The sequence below is a fragment of the Tenrec ecaudatus genome, chromosome 6 (genome assembly GCF_050624435.1).
Source record: "Tenrec ecaudatus isolate mTenEca1 chromosome 6, mTenEca1.hap1, whole genome shotgun sequence".
Classification (NCBI taxonomy): Eukaryota; Metazoa; Chordata; class Mammalia; order Afrosoricida; family Tenrecidae; genus Tenrec; species Tenrec ecaudatus.
Window position 1 is genome coordinate 82,511,887 of NC_134535.1, and position 25,362 is coordinate 82,537,248.

The 25,362-nt window shown below is 49.2% G+C and overlaps 1 protein-coding gene across 1 annotated transcript in view; it reads right to left on the reverse strand.

Annotated features, from left to right (window-relative positions):
* SLC4A8 (solute carrier family 4 member 8) overlaps nucleotides 1–25,362 on the reverse strand; it is an 86,783-nt gene that overhangs the window by 45,382 nt on the left and 16,039 nt on the right. Inside the window, exons 2-10 of the mRNA XM_075551665.1 lie at nucleotides 23,566–23,647; nucleotides 10,297–10,443; nucleotides 9,699–9,834; nucleotides 8,237–8,397; nucleotides 6,394–6,582; nucleotides 5,313–5,404; nucleotides 4,225–4,382; nucleotides 3,262–3,349; nucleotides 2,183–2,329 (exon numbers count right to left, since the gene is read on the reverse strand). Coding sequence (XP_075407780.1) covers nucleotides 2,183–2,329; nucleotides 3,262–3,349; nucleotides 4,225–4,382; nucleotides 5,313–5,404; nucleotides 6,394–6,582; nucleotides 8,237–8,397; nucleotides 9,699–9,834; nucleotides 10,297–10,443; nucleotides 23,566–23,647 — 1,200 coding nt within the window. The remainder of the gene's footprint in view (nucleotides 1–2,182; nucleotides 2,330–3,261; nucleotides 3,350–4,224; nucleotides 4,383–5,312; nucleotides 5,405–6,393; nucleotides 6,583–8,236; nucleotides 8,398–9,698; nucleotides 9,835–10,296; nucleotides 10,444–23,565; nucleotides 23,648–25,362) is intronic.

Genomic DNA, 25,362 nt, shown 5'->3' on the forward strand with positions numbered 1-25,362 from the left:
ACAACTATATCCAAGAGAGATTTAAAAAAAATTTTTTTAATGACTTCTTGCTCTACCTTACCCAGAAACAGGAAAAATGGGGGCTTTGACATGCATGGCATATGACCTCAAGTTCAAGGTTAAATTTACCTCCGTATAACCTTTAAAAAATCATTTTAGGGGCTTGTACAACTCTAATCACAATCTACATACATCGCGTCAAGCACAATTGTACATTTGTTGCCCTCATCATTCTCAAAACATTTGCTTTCTACTTGAGACCTTGGTATCAGCTCATTTTTCCCCTCCCACTCGGCTCCTTCCTCCCTTGTGAACTCTTGATAATTTATAAATTATTACTTTATCATATCTTACATTGTCCAACATCTCCCTTCACCCATTTTTCTATTGTCCGTTATATGTAGATCCTTGTAATCAGTTCCTCCTTTCTACCCCCACCTTCCCTCCACCCTCCCGGTATCGCCACTCACATCACTGGTCCTGAAGGGATCATCTGTCCTAGATTCGCTGTGTTTCCAGTTCCTATCTGTACCATTGTCCATCCCCTGGTCTAGCCAGGTTTGTAAGGTCGAATTGGGAGGATAGTGGGGGTGGGAGGGTAGGGGAAGCATTTAGAAACTAGAAGAAAATTTTATGTTTCATCGTTGCTATACTGCACCCTGACTGGCTCGTCTCCTCCCTGAGACCCTTCAGTAAGGGGATGTCCAGTTGCCTACAGGTGGGTTTTGGGTCCTCAATCTGTACTCCCCTTCATTCACAATATGATTTTTTTTGTTCTTTGATTACTGATACCTGATCCCTTCAACACCTCATGATCACACAGGCTGGTGTGCTTCTTTCATGTGGACTTTGTTGCTTCTGAGCTAGATGGCTGCTTGTTTATCTTCAAGCCTTTAAGACCTCAGGTGCTGTATCTTTTGAGAGCCAGGCACCAACAGCTTTATTCACCATGTTTGCTTATTGGGTTATTTAGTTTACTGTGCCAACCTGGCCGACAAACACATGTGGGGTTAATTGAAGGGCAGAGAGATAAATGGCTCAGTGAGCCTCACCTTTCTAGTTCTCAGGTCTCTTGCTTTGTGATGGCCGGGCCAGGGTGCAGCTGCCTTAGCAGTTCCCTGCTTCAGCTGGCAAGGCTGACTTCCTGCTAGACATCCCAAGGAGAAGCCACATGGACCTACCCCGATGCAGTCTGGGTGCTGGAGAAGCCATGTGGAGCCCCTGCCAGCACTGAGATGCTTACACATTCACTGACTTGGCTTTCCTCCTGCAGTTGGCATCATTGTGTCTGCTTTGTGAGATGGAGGATGACTTTGTGGATTGGTGTTGGACTAATGGGTTAATGTTGGACTTGTGGGCTTGGGCAGCACTGGATTGGAATGTTTTATTGATGCTCACTTAACCTTTAAATAAAACTCTGTCTTATGTAGGAGTTTCTGTGGATTTGTTTCTCTAAAGTACCCAGACTAACACACTTATGCACCCATTTGTCTTCAACGATTGTGTCGGGAAGGTGAGCATCATGGAATGCCAGTTTAATAGAACAAAGTGTTCCTGCACTGAGGGAGTACTTGAGTGGAGGCCCATTGTCCATCTGCTACCTTAATACTAAGCCTATAAATAGATGCACATAGATCTATTTCCCCATCATCATACATAAATATATTTACATATATACATGCCTGTATTTAGACCTCTATAAATGCCCTTTGCTTTTATGTCTAACCTTTCCCCTAGAAGACAGGATTGTGTTTTCCTCCCTCCAGCTTTTAATCCTCATTTGTAAAAACAGGAACAATGCTACCTACTTAGGATACTGAGGTTTAAGTAGCATCTGTACAATACTGGGGGTAGTGCCTCGTGCAGGGGCATTTCCTCCCCCACTTTAGAGGTCAAAAAAAGCCTGGCAGAACTCTGCCCTCACAATTACTTGGCCTTGTCGTGTGACGGCTTTATATGCGAGGCACCCCTCCAAAACAGCCTCCCCTCCGTACTCGGCCATTCACATGAATCCCGCAGCGCGACTTAAAATTCACTCCCAGATAATCTGGGATCACCCCATCACACCTGAGTCGATGTATTACATTTTTACAACTGTTCTGACATTCTAAGGGCCCCTATTAGAGGGTCTTTGCTGGTGGGCACTCAGCAAGGGAGGGACTGGTGGCTGCGCATACATTACCTGGGAAGGGACATTTTTGGGTGGTTCAATTCTAATGGAGGGGTCCCACTCTCCTGGAGGGAGCACCGTCACCTGGTCCAGGAACTCATCAATCCCTGCCAGGAGGTCATCTCTCTCTTTTGCCTTATAGGCCACATCGTGAAAAATCTAAAGCAAAGGAAACACTCTCAGGGACATTGAAAGTAGCTCGACTGAATACGATCATCAACGGACATGATGAAGGATGGAGACGATCTGCATTTCTTCGCGACAGGGATTGACATGCAGAAAGCTGAGGACTTAGAGAAGTATGAGGAAAATGGATTAAAGTATTTTAAAAAGAAGGAAAAAAGAATGCAGATAAGTCAAAAAGAACTAACTATACGCCTGACTCTAAAGCTGTCTGATTCAATTATCTCCTCAAAGAGCTGAAGCAAAGGCCAGAGGCATGCAAAACTGTCTTCATCGTAATGGTGGGGAAAGCTGAGTGGCATTGTGAATGACATCCTTGTAAGAAGTCTCCCAAAAAGAATGTCTTAAAAGCAAACAAAAGCTCCAGCCCTCATCTCCCTGAGCCTCCTGCGACATATGCATCAAAAGCTGGGCTTTGAGCTCCAGGAGCCAGGCCGTTCCCACCAGAGTATGCACTGTGGGTTCGGCATCACAGGCTGCCGAAGTGTCTGGATGCACTGGCTGGGATAGGTCAGTCAGTCACGTCGCAGCACTGGGCCTTGTACAGTGGTTTCAGTGACTTGCAGGAGAAGAGTGGGTTCCTCATATAAATAGCTTGGATGCACTTAATTAACCATCCTCACTAGAAAGTCAAGTCAGCTTTCATGTATTCCAAGTACCCTCCTTTTCAATAAGAATTGCTCCAGAAAAGAAGCTTCTCTACTTCCTTGGTTACTCAAAAGGGGAGAATTCACCAGAGGAATTGGTCCGCCGTGTCCACCAGGCTCCCAGAGACATGCATGCCCTGAAGTGCTTCCTAACAGTCCCTGATGTTGTCCTTCCTCTATCCCCACCAACTAGCACAGTGCCTGACACAGAGTGAACAATCAATATTTAGGAGATGGATGAAAAGCAGAAGAGAGGCGTACCTCATCAGTCATGATGGTGGCCATAGACCGGCCAATCTCATGGTACTGCTGGCCTTTCCCTACTGGACCCAATAAAACAAACAAAAACCTGGAAACACACACAGGAGAACACTGTAAGTAAGCATGAAGAAGTGGCACCTTACTTCCTCTCTAAACGGCCAACCCTCTCTCTCTCATCAAACAGTGACCATCACCGTACCTTCCATCAATGGACGCATACCGACAACGGGACAACGCGAGTTGCCTTTGACCTGCAGGCACCACTAAGGGCATGAGACGTGATTGGTCGGACTCCACATAATAATGTGGTTACATTTCTGAGGGTTTCCAGAGACACATATCCTTGCTATAGAACGGACAGTGTTTTTTTTAATTAAAAAAAAATCAACATGACATTTTTATTGTAGTGTAAATTTAAGGTTATCTGAATCCAATTCATTGTCCCAATAAGAAAATGATGGGGAAAGAAAAGATTAAAGAAATTGAAAAGATTAGGCCTCACAGAGGCGGCTAAACTGTGTTCTGAACTTGCTAATACTCTGTAATTAGTGGAGCTCTGAATCACCTGCATTACCAGGGACCAGGAATCACCTTTTGAACAAATGGGGGGCATATCTCCAAATCATGCAAACCCTGCCAGATGTTGCCCAGGGATGTGGCTCTATAAAAATGGGAGAATGAACGCAGGCGTGCCTTCAAAGCAGAATTGGCTCTTGCTCCGCCCTTCTAATAGCCCCCAGCTTTCCTCTGCTAGGGCTGCAGGTACATGTGGTCCAAAGGCTTTCAGACCTTAGGGTTCTTCTGCAGGGATAAATCAAATATCCCCTTGTTTGCTGTGTTTACACAGCATCCTTGAAATGAATTAATCTGAATTCTTGGAGTTAAACTCATGTCTCCCACCAGAACGTACCAAAACCTGGACTTGAGTTAGAATGTACTGAGCTTGGTTGTCTTTGTCTTTACCTTGTTGGGATTGGCACTTCCGTCAGGCCCGAGAGGAGGACAGCGGGGGACAGCCTCACAAAAGCAATGATGGGGCGGTCCAGGGTATCCACTTCTCCAACCAGGACGTTTGAGGCCTCAGCCCCCGTGGGGATTTTCTTCATGAAATGAAGGTCTACCTAAAACGCCAAAATAACTCTCTGACAGGGAGCCATCACCTCAAACCAATCACCTTCCCTATGAGCAGCGGCTCAAGAGTAGGTGTCCATGAGCTTGTACGTTAGATCCAGCAGGGTCTTCTGTGGGATAGCTAATGTCTTCTTTCAGCTGAGCTTCACAATAACCTTGTCACGTGGGCAAGGCAGGATTATGAGCTTCACTTAAAAAAAAAAAAGCAGCAGCAACTGGGACCCTGAGAAGTGAAGCTGACTTGCCCGTGACCACACAGTTGCTCAGAGAAAATTGAGTTTTAAATCCAGGTCCACTTATTTGGACTGCATACCACCGTGTTTCCTCAGAGAGCAATGCTTTTGAAGAAGTTCTGGGTCAGATTCTTTCCACTTTCAAGTAGCTGAAGGCTTTATCAGACATTTCAGTCGCGGTTTTGTTTCTCTAGAGAAAGTGGGAAGCCTCATGAGAAGTGACACAACACCGCTAGTGTTTTAGAAGCAGAGGGTCGGGGAGAGTCAGAGCAGGGACAAGTGCAGAGCAGACCAGAGCGGAACAAGGCCCTGTAAAGGGGACACTTCTTCTGCAGGAGGTATTGGATACCAAAGTCACAGCCCCCCATAAGTGAGTCCCCACCAGGAAGGAGGTTTAGGAGATGCTAACAAGAACACTCTTTTGACAAAACCCCTGGAGGCTGGAAGCAGCAGCTCCAGAGCAAATGTCAATCAGTAACTGAAACAATCAGCGCTGTGTCATGGCTGTTTTCCGTTCCGACAGGTGGAATATGGCTGAGGGAGAAGGGAGAAGCCATGAGCAGCCGTGGGCCTGCTCTTCGGTGGAAGGGACCATAGCCTTGGAGAAACCGTCTTGGAGGACCAAAGCTCAGTCAGTTTCTAGCAACTGGACCCTAGGTGATAAGCCAATTCCCAGGAGTTGCTCACCTTACTGAAATCCACAGGACTGTGTTCACAATTCACTCCGTTTTTTACTTCAAGGTTTGTAGTTGGAACAGACTGAGGAGATAACATCTGACCTATTTGGAGAAAAATGAAACTGGATTATCTGCGTCCCTGCCTGTTTCCCATCTGGCTCACTCATTCACCATCCGCCGGCTGTGACTGTTTCTTGAAAACTAGCAGGAGGAAGAAACGGAGATGACTATGAAGCCACTGTGTGGCTACCCAGGGACACGCGTGCCCACCGCGTGGCCTGCTGCTAGGGCTCAAGGGAAGACAGAGGTCTTGTGATCTCTGTCCCTTCTTCCTGACCCTCTCGTCTGTGTCTCTGATGGCAGCAGTCCTTAACCAGAGGCCTAGAAGACAGCCCCATGGAAGACCCTTCAACAGCAGGCATTCCCAAGCCTGTCTCCTGCAGATCGTGAGTCAGTCAATGTGGGATCCAGGAGCCGATGCAGACGAGGCCACAGACAAGGTAACCAATCAGCCACTGGAACTCACCGCGTGCTTATGACCATCACTGGTCATGATGAAGACATGGACTCACTCCTTGAAGCCTCCCGTGATAATGGTGTTGGTCCTCTCATCGTCATGCCCATTTCACAAGCGACAGTAAGGTTCAAAGAAGGTTGCGATATTGCCCAAGGTCACACACTTTGCAACCTTGAGTCTGGCTCAAGACACATGCACTCTAGTCGCTGTCTCCTTCTGTTGCTCCAGACAGAACGGACGCGACAGCACCTAACACCCAAAGCCTTCTGAAAAAGCACCATCTTTTGATCTTAAGAAGCTGATCTTTTGGCCCCCCAATTGTCCCCAGATTGGAAATCTCTCAAAACCTGTGTTAGTTCTGTGGCTACCCAGGGACAGAAATCCTTCATCTTGAGTCCTCTGATGCCCACGAGAGAGATGAGGGCCATCCCAGCCACCCCTCCTAGCAATCAATCGCCAGAAGTACGAGGTCTCCAAATCGGCTGGACGCGTATCAGACAAATATAGCGTGTCTACCTCGTTCACAAGCGTCTTCTTTATAAAGCTAGAGAACAGGCCCTCCTGAAACCCTTACCGTTTTTATCCATTGAATGGGGATCCGACTGCTTCTTGCCGACCTCAGCAAAGGAGCGAACAATGGGAATGAGGTTGTTTCTCTTTTTTTCATTCTGATGATGATGCTTTTTGAGAAGGGCTTCCCGGACTTTAATCCTCATGTTGTCGCTCAGGTCACTGGACAGTTCTTGCTGGTCCAGGATCAGGTCTGGAAAGCAGGAGCCGACATGAACCCAAGCAGGCCAGAACCAGCTGGGGGGGGGGGAAGGGAATGGGGAGGGAGTACGGGTGGGGTGGGGAAGCATTTCTACCACAGTCACAATTTTAGCTTCAGTATCTAAAAGAGTTATATGATAACTCACTGCCACTGAGTTAATTCTGACTCACAGTGACCCTATAGGACAGGCTAGAATTGCCCCTGTTTCTGAGACTATAACTTTTTACAGGAGTAAAAAGGCTCATCTTTCTCCTAAAGAGTAGCTGGTGGTTTCAAACTGCTGACCTTTGGAATCACAGCACAACACATAATTACTATGCTACCAGGGCTCTTAGGTGACGACGGCATCTGTGAAAAGTTATGCTTCATCGTTATTAGGAATAAGAACTATTGAGCATTTCAAATGTACCAGGAACTATATTGTCTACACATGCTATCTAATCCCCCCAAAATTAATACGTACGTATTATCTTAACAGTTTTTACAAATACAGAAATTGAGAGCCAAATAGTGATCAAATTGCTCAAGATCACAAAGCTAGCAAGCTGCAGATCTGGGGTTCAAGCCCAGAGCCCTTGAACTCAAAAGCCTGCCTTACTTCACAGCACCCGGTTCCGCCATCTACAAACGTCTCCTGCATCCCTTTCTTCCAGAGTTCTCGTGGACCTGGGGTCATTCAGGGGAATGGTCACCAGAGGACTCAAATAACTGTTTTTAGGTGGAACCAATAACAACTAAGCTAGCTGACCGCTCACTGCCAACACTTAGCTTCAGGCATCACCCTTTAACCCATCTGGCGAGCGGTATGAGGGGCACAAACATCCCACACCTGGTGTTGAGGGGCCGTTGGAACCCTTGGTGAAGAGCATGGGTTCTGAAGTCAACCCACATCCGACCCTGGTACTACTACCCCTTCTAGCTGTGTGATCTTTCTAGCAAACTCCAGAACCTCTCTGTGCCTCGCTTTCCTCACCTGCTGATGGAGCTACCCGCATCACCTACCTCAGGGGGCTGTGCTAGCAAGTTAAATGAGATCATGGATACAAAAAGGTCTTTCACAGGAAATGCTTGAGACAGCCTCCTTTTCCTCAGCACTGACATTAGAAAGACAGCATATACGGGCGTGAGCGGCTTTACTTCAATCTGACTTAACTACTACCATCCAGCATTCCCCCCGTGACTCTCCAGGACTGCAAACGCTCCATGAAGAGCCACATTTCGGTCCCTTTAACTTTGATACTGACTTATACTTCAGGATCTTTCCTTTGGGGGCAGGAAGAAGGGAAAAAAGAGAAATGTCCATCTTTCTACCTACTGCTTTTTCTCTCTCTCCTGTCATGAAAAGTCCCCAAAAGAAACATTCCGAAGGCCCTTGCAGTGTGGCTGCCCCAGTGAAACTGCTCTTGATAAAATCATCAATCCCCTCCCAGGTGTTAAATTCCAGGGATATTTCTAGTACTCACCTAACCTGGCCTCTCAGCAGCACTTGGCCCTGCTGAACTGAACCTCACTTCATCGCACAACTGAGAGTGCCGAGGGGAGGAAGGTAAGTGACTCGCCTAAAGACGCGGCGCCGCTTTACTCTGCTCCTGAACCACCTCTTGGATTTCAGAGAAGTTCCTTATTTGCCCTCAGCTGACCTTACCTGAGATTTCTTCTATGCTGTTTGCACGCATATCCAGAAGGACTGTCCCATTAATAAGGCAGCTTCTGAGCTCAAAGAGACTGTGCAGTGGAAGGGTGGCCACGTAAGGCTTGCTCCACCGCTCGCCCCCATCCTCCACGTCTTCTTCAAACTTCAGCCACCTGAAAGCAGGAACCACAACCGGGGGCCACAGGGACAAAGTGAAGGGCTTTCAAGCCCCGAAGAGAGAAGCTATCTGAATAATCCTATTGAACAGTGTAAGATTGCATCTGTACATTCAGGGAACATTGATACGTTTTTGTTTTGTTTGCAGGCTGTATAAAATAGTACAAAACAGTATAATTTGACTTCAGTTTTGTTAAAAAAATTTAATATACATTTATAATACAGTAAAATGCTATATTCATTAGGGAGACAGTGGGGTTCTAGATCATTTGCCTTCTCTTTCTGCTCCGCTCTGTTTTCTAATCATGTACTGTGTGTGCAATTAAAAACAGGTCTAACCTATATCTTTTGGACACATTGGAAAATCACATATAAATATATTTTTCTTTTTTAAAAAGCCAACCCTTTATAAGAAAGAAAGAGTAACCATCTTGTTCTGTGGGACCTTTAGAAACTCACAAAGACGGAATGACGAGCCTAATTGCCTTTTCACTTGGTATCAGGCGAATCTGTACGTTTAGTCTTGTGTACCCATAGAAAGCAGCCAGTCCTCTCTGTCCACAGGAAGATGTGGTGTGTATCTGGGATACACACCTTTCCGACGAGAGCTGGATCCATGTTTACCTACTTTGTCTCTTTCTCTAAGCTCAGGCATGTGGGCTCTGCAGCATCCCTCAGTCTCGCCGGTCACCTACTAGAAACGGCCTTGACGTCTAAGGGCCTTGATTCATCTGTGGGCTCTTAGGGAGTGTGATCTGAAAATAAGCATGGTCATCCCAGAATCCCAGCACCAGGCTGGTTCTAATCTCAAGAGTCTCTGAGGTTGAGTCGTCCCCGATAAAATGAAATTCTCAAAAATTCTAAAACTTCAAGTGAATTAAAAAGCCAAAGGACCCTACAGTTAGCCTGGAGAAAAAGTTAGGAGCTATGCTGTGTCTGCAGGGCAAGATCTAATCTGAGGCAACTCTGTCGGGCATCGTCTAAACCAGACGAACAAGACCAATGTAGGCCATCAACTAATCTATGGTCCTCCCAAAATGAGGGAGGTCCCTTTGTACGTTTCATGTTTATGTCACCAATCCCAAGTTCTAGGTTGGTTGGCATAGGTATGACCAGAGACCTCACAAAGAAGCCAACACCAAGATGCCCCAGAGGAGCCTCTGGAGCATCAGACCCCACCTCAGCCATCTCTTCTGCCACCAAGAAATGAAGGCGGGCTGGCAGCCCAGTGACTTGCTGGAAGTGACACATCTGCCTACGCAAGCAACTCTTGACCCGGGTTATTTTGGGGCCTCACCTGGCTGTCTCTTTCCACTCAGCATCTTCTCCCTCTTTCATACAGATCTCATCCAGCTCTGTGAACAGCTCGTGAGGCACATGCTCTTCATCTTCCTCGGTGCCAAGAATGAACTGAACGCGCTGAGAGGGCGTGTCTAGAAAATCAACCACACAGAAAGGTCTGCCCTGAGCCTCAAACTCAGGACAGAAATAGAACTCTGCCCTACTTAGCACATCTGGGTGGCCTAACAGCTTCAAGCACACACTGGCGACCATCCTGAATGCAGATCAGAGACTTCTCTGTATTCCCAGAAAGAAAGTGTCCTGTGGAAGACGTTTCATGGGAGGAAACACTCAGGAACTGAGACCACTTTCAGAAAACCCATCAGAAACCAAAGCCCTGCCTACATTGATCAAGAGAAACGACTAATTCTCCAGCGAATGGTGTCACCTCCTGTGAGAGGGGGTTGGAGGCCTGGACTGTGGAGTTTGATGCTTAGCGGTATTCTTTCTTGGAAGCAAGCTCTCAACACCCGACTCGAGTACAGAATCAAGAGCACCGCCTTAGCACCCAGCCTCCCAGCATAAGCGCCCACCCTCTCTCCTGCACGGATTACCGTGTGCCAGCGCCTCCTGGCCTTCCTCCCCTTGGCTGGCCCCCTTGGCTCGCCCTCGTCTCCGGTGCTTCTGGCCATGGGTTCGGTGGTGTCGATGGCTCTGCCGGCCCAGGGGCATCCGAACCCCCACGTACAGAGTTCTATGGCCTGGAAAGAAGCAGAGATGGGAGGAGGGAGCTGCTTTAGTGAAAGGAAACCAGCGCCGTCAGGGGGAAAACAAAGATCACACTCTGGGGCCTGATCACCCCTCTGTAAGGACCAAATTTTGAAGACTCCCAGGACAGGAGAATCCGAAACCCCAGAGTCAAGGGTGGTCTCGGTCACACTCGGGTGGCTGCAACCTCATGGGGATGTTGAGAAGATAAAGGAAACAGTGTGTGCAAAAGTGACCAGCAAACTGTACAGAGCCAGGAGCGATTTTTTAAAAACAACCAGTCTCTCTACGCCAGTGGTTCTCAACCTGTGGGTCGCAATCCCTTTGGGGGTCAAATGACCCTTTCACAGTGGTCGCCTAAGACTATTGAAAAACACCTCTTTCCCATGGTCTTAGGAACCGAGACACTGATCCTCTATCCGTCTGCAGGTGGTCTGCCCACATGCAAATATGCCCACACAGGAGTACCTGGAGTGAAGACTCACCCTGTTACCCATGCTGTAAGACAAAAATTCCCTTTGTCATTAGAAATAAATATTTCACAATATAGAAGTACACACTGCTTTGTGATTCATCACTATGCTTTCATGATGTTCAATTTGTAACAATGAAAATATATCCTGCATGTCAGATATTTACATGACGATTCATCACAGTAGCAAAATGACAGTGATGAAGTAGCAACGGAAATAATGTTATGGCTGGAGGGTCACCACCATGTGAGGAACTGTCTTAAAAGGTCGCGGCCTGAGGAAGGTTGAGAACCTCTATGCCAACTGCTAGAGGCTCCACAGGAATGGAATTCAGAAGAGGGGCAAGGGCAAGGGCAAGGGCCAGAGTCAGCTTGGCCGGGTGTAAACCTCAGCTGCACCATGTGCCAGGCCGGTCACCTTCCACAGCTGATGGCTCAGCCTTAAAGGGACCACTAAAAGCTAATGCTTCACACTCAGGGGTTACACGAGCAGCAAATAAAAGAATGCATAACGTGCTTAGCACAAGGCCTGGAATCAATGTCAGCCAAGACCCTCTAAGATGAGCTTCCAGCATTCCTTTCTGCTCTGTGGACTGCAGTCTAGAATAAAAGCATCAGGAGCAAGAGGCTGCCATTCACGGAAAGACAAAAAATGCCCTACAAAGAGAGGGGAACTTCAGAAAGTAAGTGATCCCCGAGCAGCCTCCCCTCAGTTCCTCTTCGCTCTCCCCGCATTGTGTGTGTGTGTGTGTGTGTGTGTGTGTGTGTGTGTGTGTGTGATTGTTCATGACTTCTAGGGCTGTCACAACTTGTCCATCCTGCAGCCTAACATCAGTAACTCTCCTCAATACCACTCCCCATCACTTCGCCTCACCCCATTGGTTTTCTGCTCCGCCCTGTAGGGCTTAGCCTGATGCCCACATCTTCCACCGCAGCAGCTGACCCAGCCTGTAACCGCTGTCTTCAAAGCCACAGGCTTATCCACAGCCTGTCTCCTCCGATCTTCATATTGTATTGAGAAGCTCTTAGGCCCTCTCCTCTCTGCCGCGCTAATGACGACGGCTCGGGACCCTCCTGCTTCCTGCCCATGCCAGTCCTGCTGCATCAGTTGATCCTCCGGTCCCTTCGCCACACACCCTTTCCTCCTGACGACCTGCCTGTGCAAATCTCCATTCCCTTCTAAAGAAGTCTTCCCGAGGCACTGCTGTTTCCCCAGGCTCCTGTCCCCCTTGTCTTCTCTCCTCCGTGAAACCACATTCAAGAACAGTCTTCCAACCTGGCTCCCTTTCCTCAACCGCTTACTTGCTCAGACTGTGGCTTCTGACCACATTCCCTACTTAAACTGCTCTCACCAAAGACAAAACAGACCATTAATTACCCAACCCTCAGCCTCTGACATCTCTCAGTTCCATTTAAAGACTTTCCAGAGAGCCCCTTGTGTGCCCACCAACCCACCCACCCACCCTGCCACTGCGTGAACGCTGACTACAGCAACCCAAATAGATGCCCCCGTGGGTGTCTGCAGTTGTCACTTTTTACAGAGGCAGGAAGCCTCTCCTTTCTCCTGTGGAGCAGCTGGTGGGTTCAAACTGCTCACCTTGTGATTAGCAGCCCAGAGATGCCCAATACATAACCCACTGCCACCAGGGCTGCTCCATGCGGCCTGTGTTATTTTCACTTGCCTGTCTGCTTTCCCGCAGCCACGGCAATGGCTACACAGACACCGAGCGCAGTGAGAAATGCTCAGGGTTGTGTTGTTTATCGGGACTGGTGACAAAGTTCTTTCAGCTCTGCTAATAAATGCCCAAAGGGGCATACCACTCCACAGGCATCCTCAACCCGAAGGCATTCAGCTCAAGCTCTGTGGGTCAGCAGCAAACCCAGCTCCCCTCATTAAGTACCCAGAGACACCCCTACTTCAAAAGCCATCCACCTGCACAAAAGCACTCGGCTTTCCTTGCTTGGTGGTTTGGGAAGTCCACCACTCTGTTCTGTGCTCTGGCTCCTGGTTCTGCTGCTCCTCTGATGTCACAGGTGTCTTCTGGATCCAGGAGGCTCACTACACAGGGACCTGGGGTCCAGAGGACGGGCTCCACTCACTCCTGGCTCTTTCTGGTAATGAAATCCCTCCTCCTGCTTCGAGGAGGGCTCACTGTAGACGCAGCACGATGCCCTTCCAGGGACTCCAATTCCCAATTACTCACAGGTGCATCCTATCCGTGTCCTCCCCCACCTTCTCACCAGATGGAAATCAGAGGCCTTGACAAGAAGAGCCACATTCAGCAATTCACTGCCCTGCACACACCAAATCGTGGCTACATTCTTCATGACATCCCTTTTCTTGAAGCTTTCCATCTTCGCTCTTCTGACACGGCCCCTCTTCTGGTTTGCCTGCCCTCCTCCATCTCTCCTACGCCCACCAACGTGAGCCCCCCCCCCCGTCCCCTCCTCAGCTCTCTCCTTCAGTGACTTCTACTTTCCTGAGTTCAAGTTCACTTCTGTACATGACTTCCAAATCTTTACCTACTGCAATTCCACAGCAAACAAGCTCACGATCCACCATCTCACTGAGAGCGGTGGTAGCTGGGTCTAGTTTGGCTGGGCCAAGATTCTCATTGGTTTAGCAGTAAGCCAGCAGGATGTGGCCTAGCACACTGTCATTCCCTCCAAGATGGGACCTGCTGTCGGCACCGAGCAGTTGTAAGAAGCTAAGGGTTACATGCAAGCCCCTTACTCAGGTAAGGTGGCCTGCAGCGACTGACAGGTTTTCTGGGGTGTGTGACTCAGGGCCTCTATAAGTAGATGCTGTGGAAAAGCTTGCTTGCGTTTTGCTGGGTCTGGATCTTGCATCTGGTGCCGCAATCTCTGGTTCTTTGGACTTGAGTCAATGGCCTGCCACACTGCCCACCCATCCTGGGAACCTGCCCTAAGTGGCCTGCCATCTGAGCTGCACCTGACGGGCTGACCTGGAATCATCACCAGACTCATCAGTTCTTGAAGCAACCAGAGCGGGAAGAAGTCTCCAGTCGAACATCTGAGCCACAGACTTGGACCCAGATTGTGTCTGTGTGCAGAAACTTCACAGCATCCTCAACCACTTCTGGCTATATCTATCACCGCTTGTGCTTCTCGGAAGAACCCAGCCTAACACAGGTCATCCTCATTTCTTCCCTGCTTCTGCTCAGACAGCGTCGGCACTCCTTCAACTCTCAAGGTTCGGAACCTCAAACTTACCTGGGATTTATACCTGTACTCCTCGGACCTTCCCCACTGGCACATCCTATACATTGGGAATGTCCAGTCTCTTTCTCCTCCCACTTAGACAATCCAGGACCCTCCTTGGTGCCTCCACACTAATTCAACCACACCAGGCGATGGGCCTGAAACACCGCTCTGATCAGAGCTCGCCCGTGACACACTCAGGACCCTCTGACTCCCGTGCTGCCATGCTCCCGCACCCGGCTCTTTCCTAGTTTTTTACTGCATTTGGGAAAAATTATACCACCAGTGGGAAATCAAAAGGGAAGGTCTCTTAAAGAACTGAGTGCTCAGCTCAAGAGAGTTAAAAGTAGAAATCCCATATGCTCACACATAATGAATATTCAGGAGGGGAGAATAGATGTATCTCCAAAGGCGTTACCTGAATCTACTCCAGCAACACAAATGCTTGGTTCCGGTGCTTCCTACTCCTCAGGTGGCCTGGGCTCCTGCAGCTCCCATCACCTCACCCTCCCGCTCCCCGGGCCAAGCAACTGTGACACAAATGCGCCAATGTTGTCTGGCCCGGGACTTGGCTCCTCGCTCACGATTCGCTGTACATGTACCGTCCTTCTTGGTGGTACTCCTGTCCTCTCTAATCAGATGTTTGCTGCCTCCTAAATCCCCAGCGTCCCTGACTGGCATTGCTCCTATGCCTTGCATTGCAGTTAACCAGAGATCTGCCTTTTCCACGATTCAGCTGGAAGTTCCTCAAGGTCCTGGGTCAGCCCTTCTTCCTTGAGAAGCCCTCACAGCCAAGCGCAGTGTTGTGCACCTGCTCACTGCTCCCGGTGTGTTCCCCTAAGAGGCGACCTCCTGAGCACCTCCCCAGGGATGTAACTCCTTAGGGTGCCTTCAGAAACACACCACCTGACCAAAGGAAGCCTTTCATCCAGAGAGGCACAGGTACGCCAAGTGAATGTCGTTAGGGCAGATTCCATTCTCACCAGAGCTCGGGGGCTGAGACCTGAAAATAGAAAGCTGAATCCAAGAGGCCTCCCCAGAGACAAAGGCTGTGAGAAGAGGCTTTCCCGAGTGCCATCAGCTCCGCTGGGGGATTCCTTAACGCTGCACTTCCTGTGCCCCAAATTCCAAATGACCGGGGGAAGAAGTAGACTACGGGAGACGTGGTCAGACACGTGTTCGAGAATTTAGATGCAAAAGAATAAAACGCATAGTGTCTACTATCTGTTCGAACTATAGCTCTTACTCTCCATCTGTCTTAGGATGGTGCTACGGTGACATGGCCACACTGCCAAGCATTTCTGACAGGTAGGTCTCTGAATATACTGTCGTAATCTTCAACGTCGTGTAATCAGAAATACAGAGGCAAAAGAGGTCCTATCTTTGGATGTGGGACTGTAGACTGCTGACGTTATCACTGTAAACTATCGAGTACATGAAGCATGAAAAGGACTCATTTGAATAGCATCTTAATAAACCACCATCTGTTAAAGGATGGTGTTCACCCTGAAATGTTAATGAGGTCTCTGCAGTGCATTACTGAGATCAACCAAGGTAACAGTACTGGCAGACGGGACCCACTTAATTGTTCCAGGTCCTGTCCCAAAGGCCAGGGACAGAGCGGTGAGCAGCACGAAGTTCCTGCCCCCGGGATCCGACATCATGAAACCATTATTTTAAATATTGACAACTTACTATGAAGAAAATAGGGTGAGATGCTGATGTTTCTGTGACAGGACATAGAACGAATCAGTGTGATGTAGTGGAGTCCTTTAATATGGCATTTCTAGCTATGATCTTAGGAGCCCTGGTGGTGTAGTGGGTTGTGTGCGTGGTTGGCAGTTAGAAACTATCAGCAGCTCCTTCAGAGAAAGACTGGGCTCTCTCCTTCCACACACTGTTAGTCTCAGAAACCCATAGGGGGTCACTAGGAGTCAGCATTGACTCGATGGAAGCGAGTTTCGTTTTTATTGCCTTTTAACTTCCACCAAATAACTGGGTAGGACTATGCAAAGAAGATGTTTGTAGCCTGACAAGGGGATTGGACAGCTTGCGAATGATGCAAATAAGGTGTGTGTCACCACGGTGGGGATGGGATCATGTAAATAAGGCATATGGAACCCTAATGAGGGGATTGGTCAGTTTTATCATCCCACTAGGCATAAACTGAGCCATCCCAGAGCTGGGAAGTGGGGACTCACAAATACCAAGAGCCATGAATGAGAAGCAAGAGCAGATAAACAACGCTGGGAGAACCAGGAGACCAGCGCACCACGGCACGGTGAGCTTCCTGGCAGACAGAGCAAGGCAGCGAGCGTGGACCTGCTGACCCACAACGTGCGAACACTGAGAGCATCCAGGCAGGAAGCTCAGGGCACTTGCTGACAGAGCTAATCTTGCCCACTCACCGAGCAAGAGCGCTGAGGACCTTTGGCTTTTTGGAGGAGTAGGGTAGCTTTGGGTACCAGTTGACGGATCGAAGAAAAAGATGGGAATCTTTCTATTCTACCCAGTTTTCTCAAAACTCATTGCCAATCAGTCAACGACTCACAGTGACCCGATGATAGGTCAGGAAAGAACTGCTCCTGTAAACTTCTGAGAACAATTCTTTACAGGAATAGAAAGCCCTATCTTTCTCCCACAGAGTGGCTGGTAGTTTTGAACTGGTGACCTTGTGGACTGAAGCCCAACTCATAACCACTAATCCACCAGGGCTCCTCTACCCTGTGTTAAAAGGTTGCGATGAGTCAGAATCAATTGATGACCGTGAGAAATTCCTTGGTAATACTTTCCGGAAGAGGGCAGAGGCCAGGGCAAGGGGCTGAAATGCCTAGGGACTAAAAAGGCTGAGAGCAAGAGAAGGGCATGCTTCTGGGTGTGGCTAAGAAGAGGCTACCCTAACAGAACTGTATCCTGAGTCATTCCTCATACTGAACTCTAACTTGCTTCTTCCTTACTGAACTCTACAACTAGGAATACGGTCTGCGTGTTACGTGTAGCCATTGTAATAGTAACTTACAGCCCCAGCAGGGGGTCGCTGGCATCAGAATCCATGAACATCTTCCTAGTCATATGGTGATGGCCTGGGGTGGCTTTCTTTCTTTTTAATAAATCATTTTATCGGGGGCTCTTACAACTCTTATAACAATCCATACATCCATTGTATCAAGCACATTTGTACATACCGTATATACTTGAGTATAAGCCGACCTGAATATCAGCCAGGCACCTAATTTTACCACAAAAACTGCATTAAAAATGTGCTGAAAAACTTAGCTTATACACGAGGATATACAGCAAGTTGAGTCTTGGGCTTCTGTGGGATTTCTCCCAAGTTGTCTCCCCCAGATATATGCCAAACCTAAGACGCTGCTTTCTGCATATGGTAAACAACTATACACTTGGAGGTCAACAAACGTAGGTCAGAGGTTCTGCTCCCTAAGGCTTGCCAGCTGTCGAGAGCGACTGCTCCCCTGAAGGAGAGCCCAGGGAGGTCAAGCCCCACTCAAGGGTGACCAAGGTTAGGCCGCCATATTGAGTCCAGGGCCCACCCGTCTTGTCACATGTCCCTCCCTTTCCTATTATGTGCATACCCCTAGCTCATCCCCTTCCTGTCACACTTATGCCTACTGTACAGCCCCTTCCTGTGATGTGTGTGGTTGCCTGTAATCACGCCCCTGAAGTATATATGTGCCTGGGCCAGAAATAAAGAGACTCTCTCCTGCCACTCTGCCCGTGCTATACACAGACCTGCCTGCTGAGATCATGGCTGTCCCGGAGGTGAGCATGCTACCATGAAATGTGTCTGACTTCTTTATTCTATCCCCTCCTCTATCTCTTCCTGCAACCTTTATATATTGTAACTGTGCAATGCGTTTACCGAACCATGATAGTGTGAGGGGCTGGCTTCTTTCTGATGAAGGAGAACCAGAGGACCTGGCTCCTTCCAGTCATCTTGTTCAACTGGCCTGGCTCGTCCCACATCACTCTGGACGGATATGGCTCTCCCCTCAGATGCAGCTATGGCCTCTCTAATTTTCTTTTCTTCCATTACAGGTAATGACAGTCAATGTAACCATCTAAGAGCCAAAGGCTCACTTCCAAGTGCTTTGTTCTTTCTCTTACAAAATCCCGTGCTTCCAGGCGTCTGGGGCCCTGACCACATCAATAGGAAGGTAGTCAAGGAGTGAAGAAAAGATGAAATTGGAAGGTTTTTTAAAAAGGTTATTGTTAGGTAGCTAGATTTAGGGACAGGGGGGTTGTCCCTCCCATGCCTGCAAGGCCCCCGATAGGAGAGGTTGGAAAGAAAGCAGGTACCCTATTAGACACCTACGAGAAGATCCCAAACTGAGCACGCGCAGACACAAGCCCCTAGGCCCAGGTAAAACCAATACCTTGGATATGCTCACCTTAGGTACCAGCAAATGACATCACCCAGGTGGGCTTAACTCAGCCAATGAGATCAATCAATACCTCCAACCACGCCTCCCCAGCCAGAGGTGTTAAACGCCAGCTATGGGGAATGCTCATCTCTCTTACCCGGCTCCTGGTCAGGGGCAGGTAGAGGGTGAGGGTCTCCCTGTCACCCCGGCCCCTCCCCGGCCCCATGGGGGGCACACTTGGGACTGCTACTCGAGGCCCACAGCACCTTGACCCACACGCTCTTAGTCTCTAGGGCTTCTGGGATTCCGCCCCCCAGTTCCACACGTGTGGGTGTTTATTTCCCACGTGGTTTTTCGGGCCCAGCATGGTTGCCACGTGGCTTAACACTCGTTCCAGAAATAGCGCGTACCCTTTTGAGGCTGTGAAAGCTGAGACTCTGCTGTTCCTTCCTAAACCCTAGTTGGATCACACAACGTGCTTGCGCATGAACTCTTTCAGCGCGTGAGGCAAAGAACCGAGGTATTACCACTCCAGAAGCCTACCAGTTACGTATTTGTCTGAATGTACTAGGACTATTGAAAAAGGGTTTTCGGTCCAGTGGTGTAGAAACAGACCTAAACGTATGATGGAAACGAATATTAACTATTATAGATAAAAGAACAATGTAAATCCATCTCCAGTCAGTGTGTCATTGGCTATCCTAAAAGGGGAATTCTAGTTTCCCTGAAACACGGGCTGTTGGTGGTGTAATGTCTTACTTTGGGGTTGCTAACGACAAGGTCAGCAGTTCAAAACTACCAGCTGCTCACGTAAAAAGTTAGCAGCCTTAGAAACTCACAGGGTCCTGCAGGGTCACTGTGAGTCGGCATCGACTCAATGTCAGTGAGTTTAGATTTGGGTGTGGCGTATAGAGTATTGGAGGTATAGGGAGAAAGCCTGAGCACCACCCAAATCTTCAGAGTCAGTGACTTTGCATTTGAAAAGACATTCAGACCCACCCAGACCTACTGCCGCCTAGACTGGACATTTGTCCTCCAAGGAAGAGCTCTATGGGACAGGGCATAGCTTCCCAGTGAGTGGCCTAAACTAATGCAAAGCCCATCTCTCTGCTAAGGAACAGGCGGTGGTCCTGGACCTCGCAGATCACAGCCAGGCTCACAAGCACTCCATCACCAGGGCTCCTAAGGACCTAAGAGGGGGAGCACTTTTCTAAGTGGATTGTCATTAGGTGTTGAGTCTGGGAGGTAGGACAAGCCAGTGCCCATCAGGAAACTCCTCCAGGGATATGTTCCACTGGCACCTTCGCCCACGGGCACTAGAGATGACACAGAGGGGAGAGGAGCGAAAGTAGGGCTAATGGCTAGGTGGCCTGAAGTACAAGGAGTTTGCATGGGCTCCTGAGCCTACAGCTGGTGCCCACTGACTGTAGCGGTGTTGAAATCCAAGTGTAGTTATTTACTGCAGATCAGTAAATAAGCACAAGAAAGCAGTTCAACTCTGTCCCACGGGACTGCTGTGATTTGGAATTGCTCAACAGCACGCAGCAACATGTAGACACGCGTCCACTGAGAGTGAACTCTGTGCACAGAAACCCCAGATGTGAGCCACTGTTCAACTGAAGGTTGGGCCTCCCACATGATAGTGCTGTATGTACAGTGTTTACTGAGCCCTCCCACGGAGCTCATTAGCTCAGACAAAAGGGTGCTCTGCTCCCCCAGGGTGCTAGGTTGACTCAAAGTCAATAATCGCAGGGGGGAAGCTCATGTGTGGAACAGGTGCAAGGCTTTTTAACTGAGTAAGATCAGCAAATGGCTCTTCCCTTTGTTGAACCCGTATTCAGAAGCATTAAACTTACTCCAAGATTGATGAGTCTAGTCGTTAATCAGGAATAATGGTCTGCCAGAGAAAATGGACAAGGCCATTCCTCTCACTCGGGCAACCGCGTGGTGTCCCTGTCCCCGGGGAGAAGCCTGCTGCTGCAGCGCGTCATGGACTCTCGCGCTTCCAGGGTACCTCTGTGGAAAGCGCCTCTGCTGCCTGCTCTCAGCTCTCAGCTCTGTTTTGTTTTGTTTTTTAAGGCCATGCCCTGCTTTGCTGTGACTGTGAGATAGGTTAGCAGGATGGGCTGTGACTCTGATCCAGTTTTCTATTTGGTTTCATTGATAAAGGTGACCACCGGCCTAAAAGTTACGCATGTTTAGTTCAGGCAACAAACACGCCCGCATACTCCCCACATGTTTTAGCAGCGGGGACACCTCTGCCTGTTGACACTCAGACAGATGAGCAGGGCTGGGCAGGTCAATCAGGTAAGAAGGCACTCAGCCGCCACCTATGCCAGCAGCGGCTCTGCAGATACGCATTTCAGCTTGCACAGCTTCCTGTGAGACGGGCTTCGAGAAGAAAACTTTTTGCTCCTGTGGGCAATCTTTGCCTTTCGTGAATATTAATCAAGCAAGAGGTAAAAGATAATCGGCAAGAGGTAAGAGCCCTTTCATAAAGTGTTGGCCATGGGAACAGGGTCCCAGTAACACCTTTTCCACTGGTGAAACGAATTTAAACCGAAAATACCCATATTTACCCATTTTTAAACAAGGTACGGAAAGTCATCCTGCAGCTGGCGCGCGGGAGAGGTTGATGTGAGGCGGAGGAGAGGAAGGAGAGGAAGGGGAAGGAAGACGTGGAGACAAATCCCACCACGCCATCTTTCTCGTGGCACGCACAGTGTGTGAGTCAGGCACAACTAGTCCTCTTCCACCTCCACGGGCTGACTACTCCACATCTCCCAGAGCTTCACGGAGTCCTGGGTCCTCTCTTTGGAACTGCAGTGCCCCTCCCCCTCACCTCCTAGACCGCTCCAGAACCTCAACTGTGAGGAGTGGGCTCCATTCGTCCCGCTTTTAGAAAACTTACAGTGACATAAGCACGATTCTCACTTTCAAAAAGACCCATATCTAAAGGATCATCTCTCTCCCAGGAATGACATCCCAACAGGTGGCATTTTGCTTTTTTTAACAGGGAAGCAGAGAGCACATAAGGCGCCGATGATGTCATCCTGAAGAACTGCTCCTGCTGCCAATGACTCAGCTGATAGCCATGGAGGAAATGCAGGCCTTGGGCCCCAAGAGAGCCTGTTCACGGTTCGCATTCTCCTCCCAAGTGGACACACGTGTTCAACAATAGTTCCTTCCTCGCTCGGGAGATGAGGCAGCCTGCCCTGTAAAGACTGGCAGCCTCAGAAACCCCAGGCAACAGGGCTCCTCTGCCCTGTAGGATGGACGTGCGTCAGCGTGCACGGCACGACGGTGGGCTGCAGGGTGACCTTGCTGGGGCAACATCTGTGCGGGCACTCCAGGGAGGACAACCACACTGAGAGCAACAGCGCCCTGAGGTGCAATGAGAGGGGACGAGTGGGGAGAGCAAAGAGGCGGAGTGGGTGACACAAGCAGGTTTACATGATGGAGCAAGATCTTGGGGTTGCGTGGTTCACACTGAGGACTGTCCTCACAAACAGCGTGTCAGAGTGGGAACCACTGGGCTTCCACTCCAGCTTCACCAGCAGGCTAGAGGACTGAGCAGTTTTGCCGCATGTACAGTAGTGAGAACGATCCCATGGCTTGGGTAGCTGTGAAGATTAAAGACTGTGTGTGTGTGTGTGTGTGTGTGTGTGTGTGTAATCCAATACCTAACACACGAGGGCGGGGGGAGGGGCTCCACAGCCGTTAGCTTCCCACCATTACAGACTTGTCCTTCAGCCACCCTGGCTCTCCTTCCATCTGGCCAAAATAGCTTGGAAACCTTGACCTTTATTAGATACTTCCATGACCACCACACAACTGCTATGCATTTGAATTCTCCTGGTAACACACGCAGAGGCTGAGTCAGCCTCCACAGCTCTCGCTCTCCCCACCAATCCAAAGGACAAGTTGTCTATGGGGGCTGTACAACTCGGATGAAGGCAGGTCCTGGGAACAGCAGCACAGAGGGGACATTTCACACACGGTGGCGGTCACAAGAGTGTTGCTGTATCACAGCCGTCACCGTTGCAGCGGAGGCTGCAGACATTTCACAAAGGCTTCTGAGCCCAAGGTGGATATCATGAAAGCCACAGCCAGACAAGAGACTTCCTCTAGTAAAACTGAGTGCTGCCCCGCGTCAGCATCCAGCCCAGGGACGAGCCAGCTGCTAATGTGCCAAAGCTCCAAAGAGGCCATGTGGGAAAAAATAAAAGCAGACCAGCACCCAAGGGTCACGGAGGGAGCTACAGACAGGAACCAGGAAGGGAAGCAGAGCCTCGTGGGATGAACCAGACAGAGCATCTTAGGGAAGTGTCTCTTCCTCTTCCCTCCCACTGCAACTGGGTGTTTGTATGACTCTGTGACGCAAACTCAGTGCCCTCCTGAGGAGTATGCCACATGGGTGAGCCTGTTTCTTCATTCCCGTTAAGATTAACCACAGGCAGAATTGGGTATGGACACGCATATTACAGGAAGTAGCAAATCTTGGGAATGGGGGTCCAAACACATTTTGTGAATCACGGGTTAAATAGGATTTCATAGCCCAATTGAGTTTAAACATTGTTTTCAATAGCTAGCCTTATATCACTTTTTATCTAGATGTGGGATGGTAGTCTGAATACAAGAGTAAATATAACTTGAAGGAGAAAAGAACTATATATGTGTGTATGTATATTTCTAGGTAGTTTGAAGTATCAAAAAACCCATCGGAGCCAATTGACATTCTCAAGGATTGGCTCACTTATTAATATTTATATTGGACTTTCCTAGTGTTCAAGACAATCTCTCAGAGCTCTTAGATGCTAACCATATCCCAGTCAGGTACGCAAGATTCTAATGCCCCCATTTTTAACTAATGGTTAATGGAAAGAGAGACTAGGAGAAATTAAGTGATCTCCCCTCTGGTCTTATACCTAGTGAGAAAAAATTAGGGCTCAAACCTAGGTGTTTTCATGAGAAAGCCAGCCCTGTGCCTCCCACTCCGGGATGCCTTACACCAACTTCCCAATCACCCAGGTGCTTACCTTCCAACTCTTCTTTCTCATAGTGAATATTGAGGATTGTGCTGGTCCCACCCTGATCCACCACGGCTTCTTCATCTGGTCTCTGTTTAGACACAAATCAATGGTCACCATGAAATGCAGACATTCATTCTACCACTTAATTGCGCACCTGAGAGATGCCCAGCCCTTTAGAAGACACTTGGGGGGAAACCACCAAGTTTTATGTATTCTTTAATTTGAACTTCAGTCGTTTTCAGTGTCAAATACGACAGCCATTCTTTCTCATTTTAAAAACGAGCAACCTGAGACTCAGAGAACATTAAACAATTATTGTCCAAGGTTAGAGACGAGGTAAAAGGCAGAGGTAGGCCTGAGCCCAGCTCTTGTGACTGCAGCCCCCGTGCCTTCCCCACCCCACAGCCCTCCACCGATGCAGATGAGAACGTGTTAGCAGTTTGCGAGAGCACTGTCTCGGTGCGCAGTTGGAGCGAATCCGTCTCCTTGGCCACTAGGAGCACTTTGGCCCATTTACCATTCTGTCCTTGAGCTTCTCCTTCCTGTTAGTGGAATCATTGTCCCCTCTGCCCCAAGCTTCGATTCCTGATCTTCCTCTAAGCCAAGTTCCTGAGAGCTCTCCATCCCTTGTTTCCCTCACTTGAGTCTTGAAATCTCCGCTGCAGCCTGAAACTAGGTGGCTTCAAAACCCAAACCACGCCCACGAACTACTACCACCAAGTGGATTCCCACTCGGAGCTACTCCAGCCGACAGGGGAGGGATGTCCCAGGGTTTCTGAGACTGAATCTTGAGGGGAGCAGGCAGCCTTGTCTTTTCTCCTGCAGAGAGGCTGGTGGACTAGAACCGCCGACCTCATGGTTGGCAGCCCAACTTGTCACTGACTGTGCCGAGGCTCCTTATGTGGCTTCCCAAAACCCAGTGCCACAGCGACAGTGCCCAGCTGCCCTTCTGGACTTCTGAAGCTTTCGATCTTCACACGAGGAGTGGCCAGCCTCCGCTTTCATCTGCACACTCTGCCATCGAGGGGACTCAGCCAGCTCCATGTCTCATATGCCGTGGGTCTCAAGCCAAGCAACCTTCCTTCCCAAATCAGTTCCCTGTGCTTATTCTGCGCACCCCACCCCCGCCCCCCGCATCCTGGCCAGCATTTGCAATTTCAAGCCGATTTAGTCATCCATGTGTCGTGCACCTACCACGTTCCTTCAGGGCGGCATTTGCCTTTGCAGAGCAAGTCCTTTGCCATTTTTTCCAATTCATGTGCATTTTTCATCTCTTCTACCCGACACTGCCCAGCTTTTCGCTCACTGGTGTGAGCTGCCCTTGCGTCACAGTGCCCCTACGCATGTCAGAGCAGAACTGTGCCCCCTACGGCTTTCCAGACTGTGACCTTTCCAAGGTGGCCTGGGTGGGCTTCAAAGGGCTGACCCTTCAGCTAGAGCCCAGCAATTAACTGTGTGTGCCACCCAAGGCTTCCTGTCTCTCACTGGGGGTTGTCGTAGTTTCTGGAACCACACCCAGCTTTTTCCTGAATTGCTGCTCCCTTTGCCTAGATCGACCACCCTCTTCCCTATTGCCTCTCCCTACCCAGCAGCTACTATTGACTTACTAGTCCACAGATCCCAGCTTGAAAGTGCTTTCTGGAAAGGCTTCCCTGACTACCCCCCACCACAACTTCACCACCTGGAGACAGAGCTGCCTCATTACCCCCACCCCCTCTCTCGAGTCCACTTTGATTCCCGGCAACGCATGTGTGCAGCCTAGAACTGCACTCTCTAGGGTTGTCAAGGCTCGGTCCTTTCTCA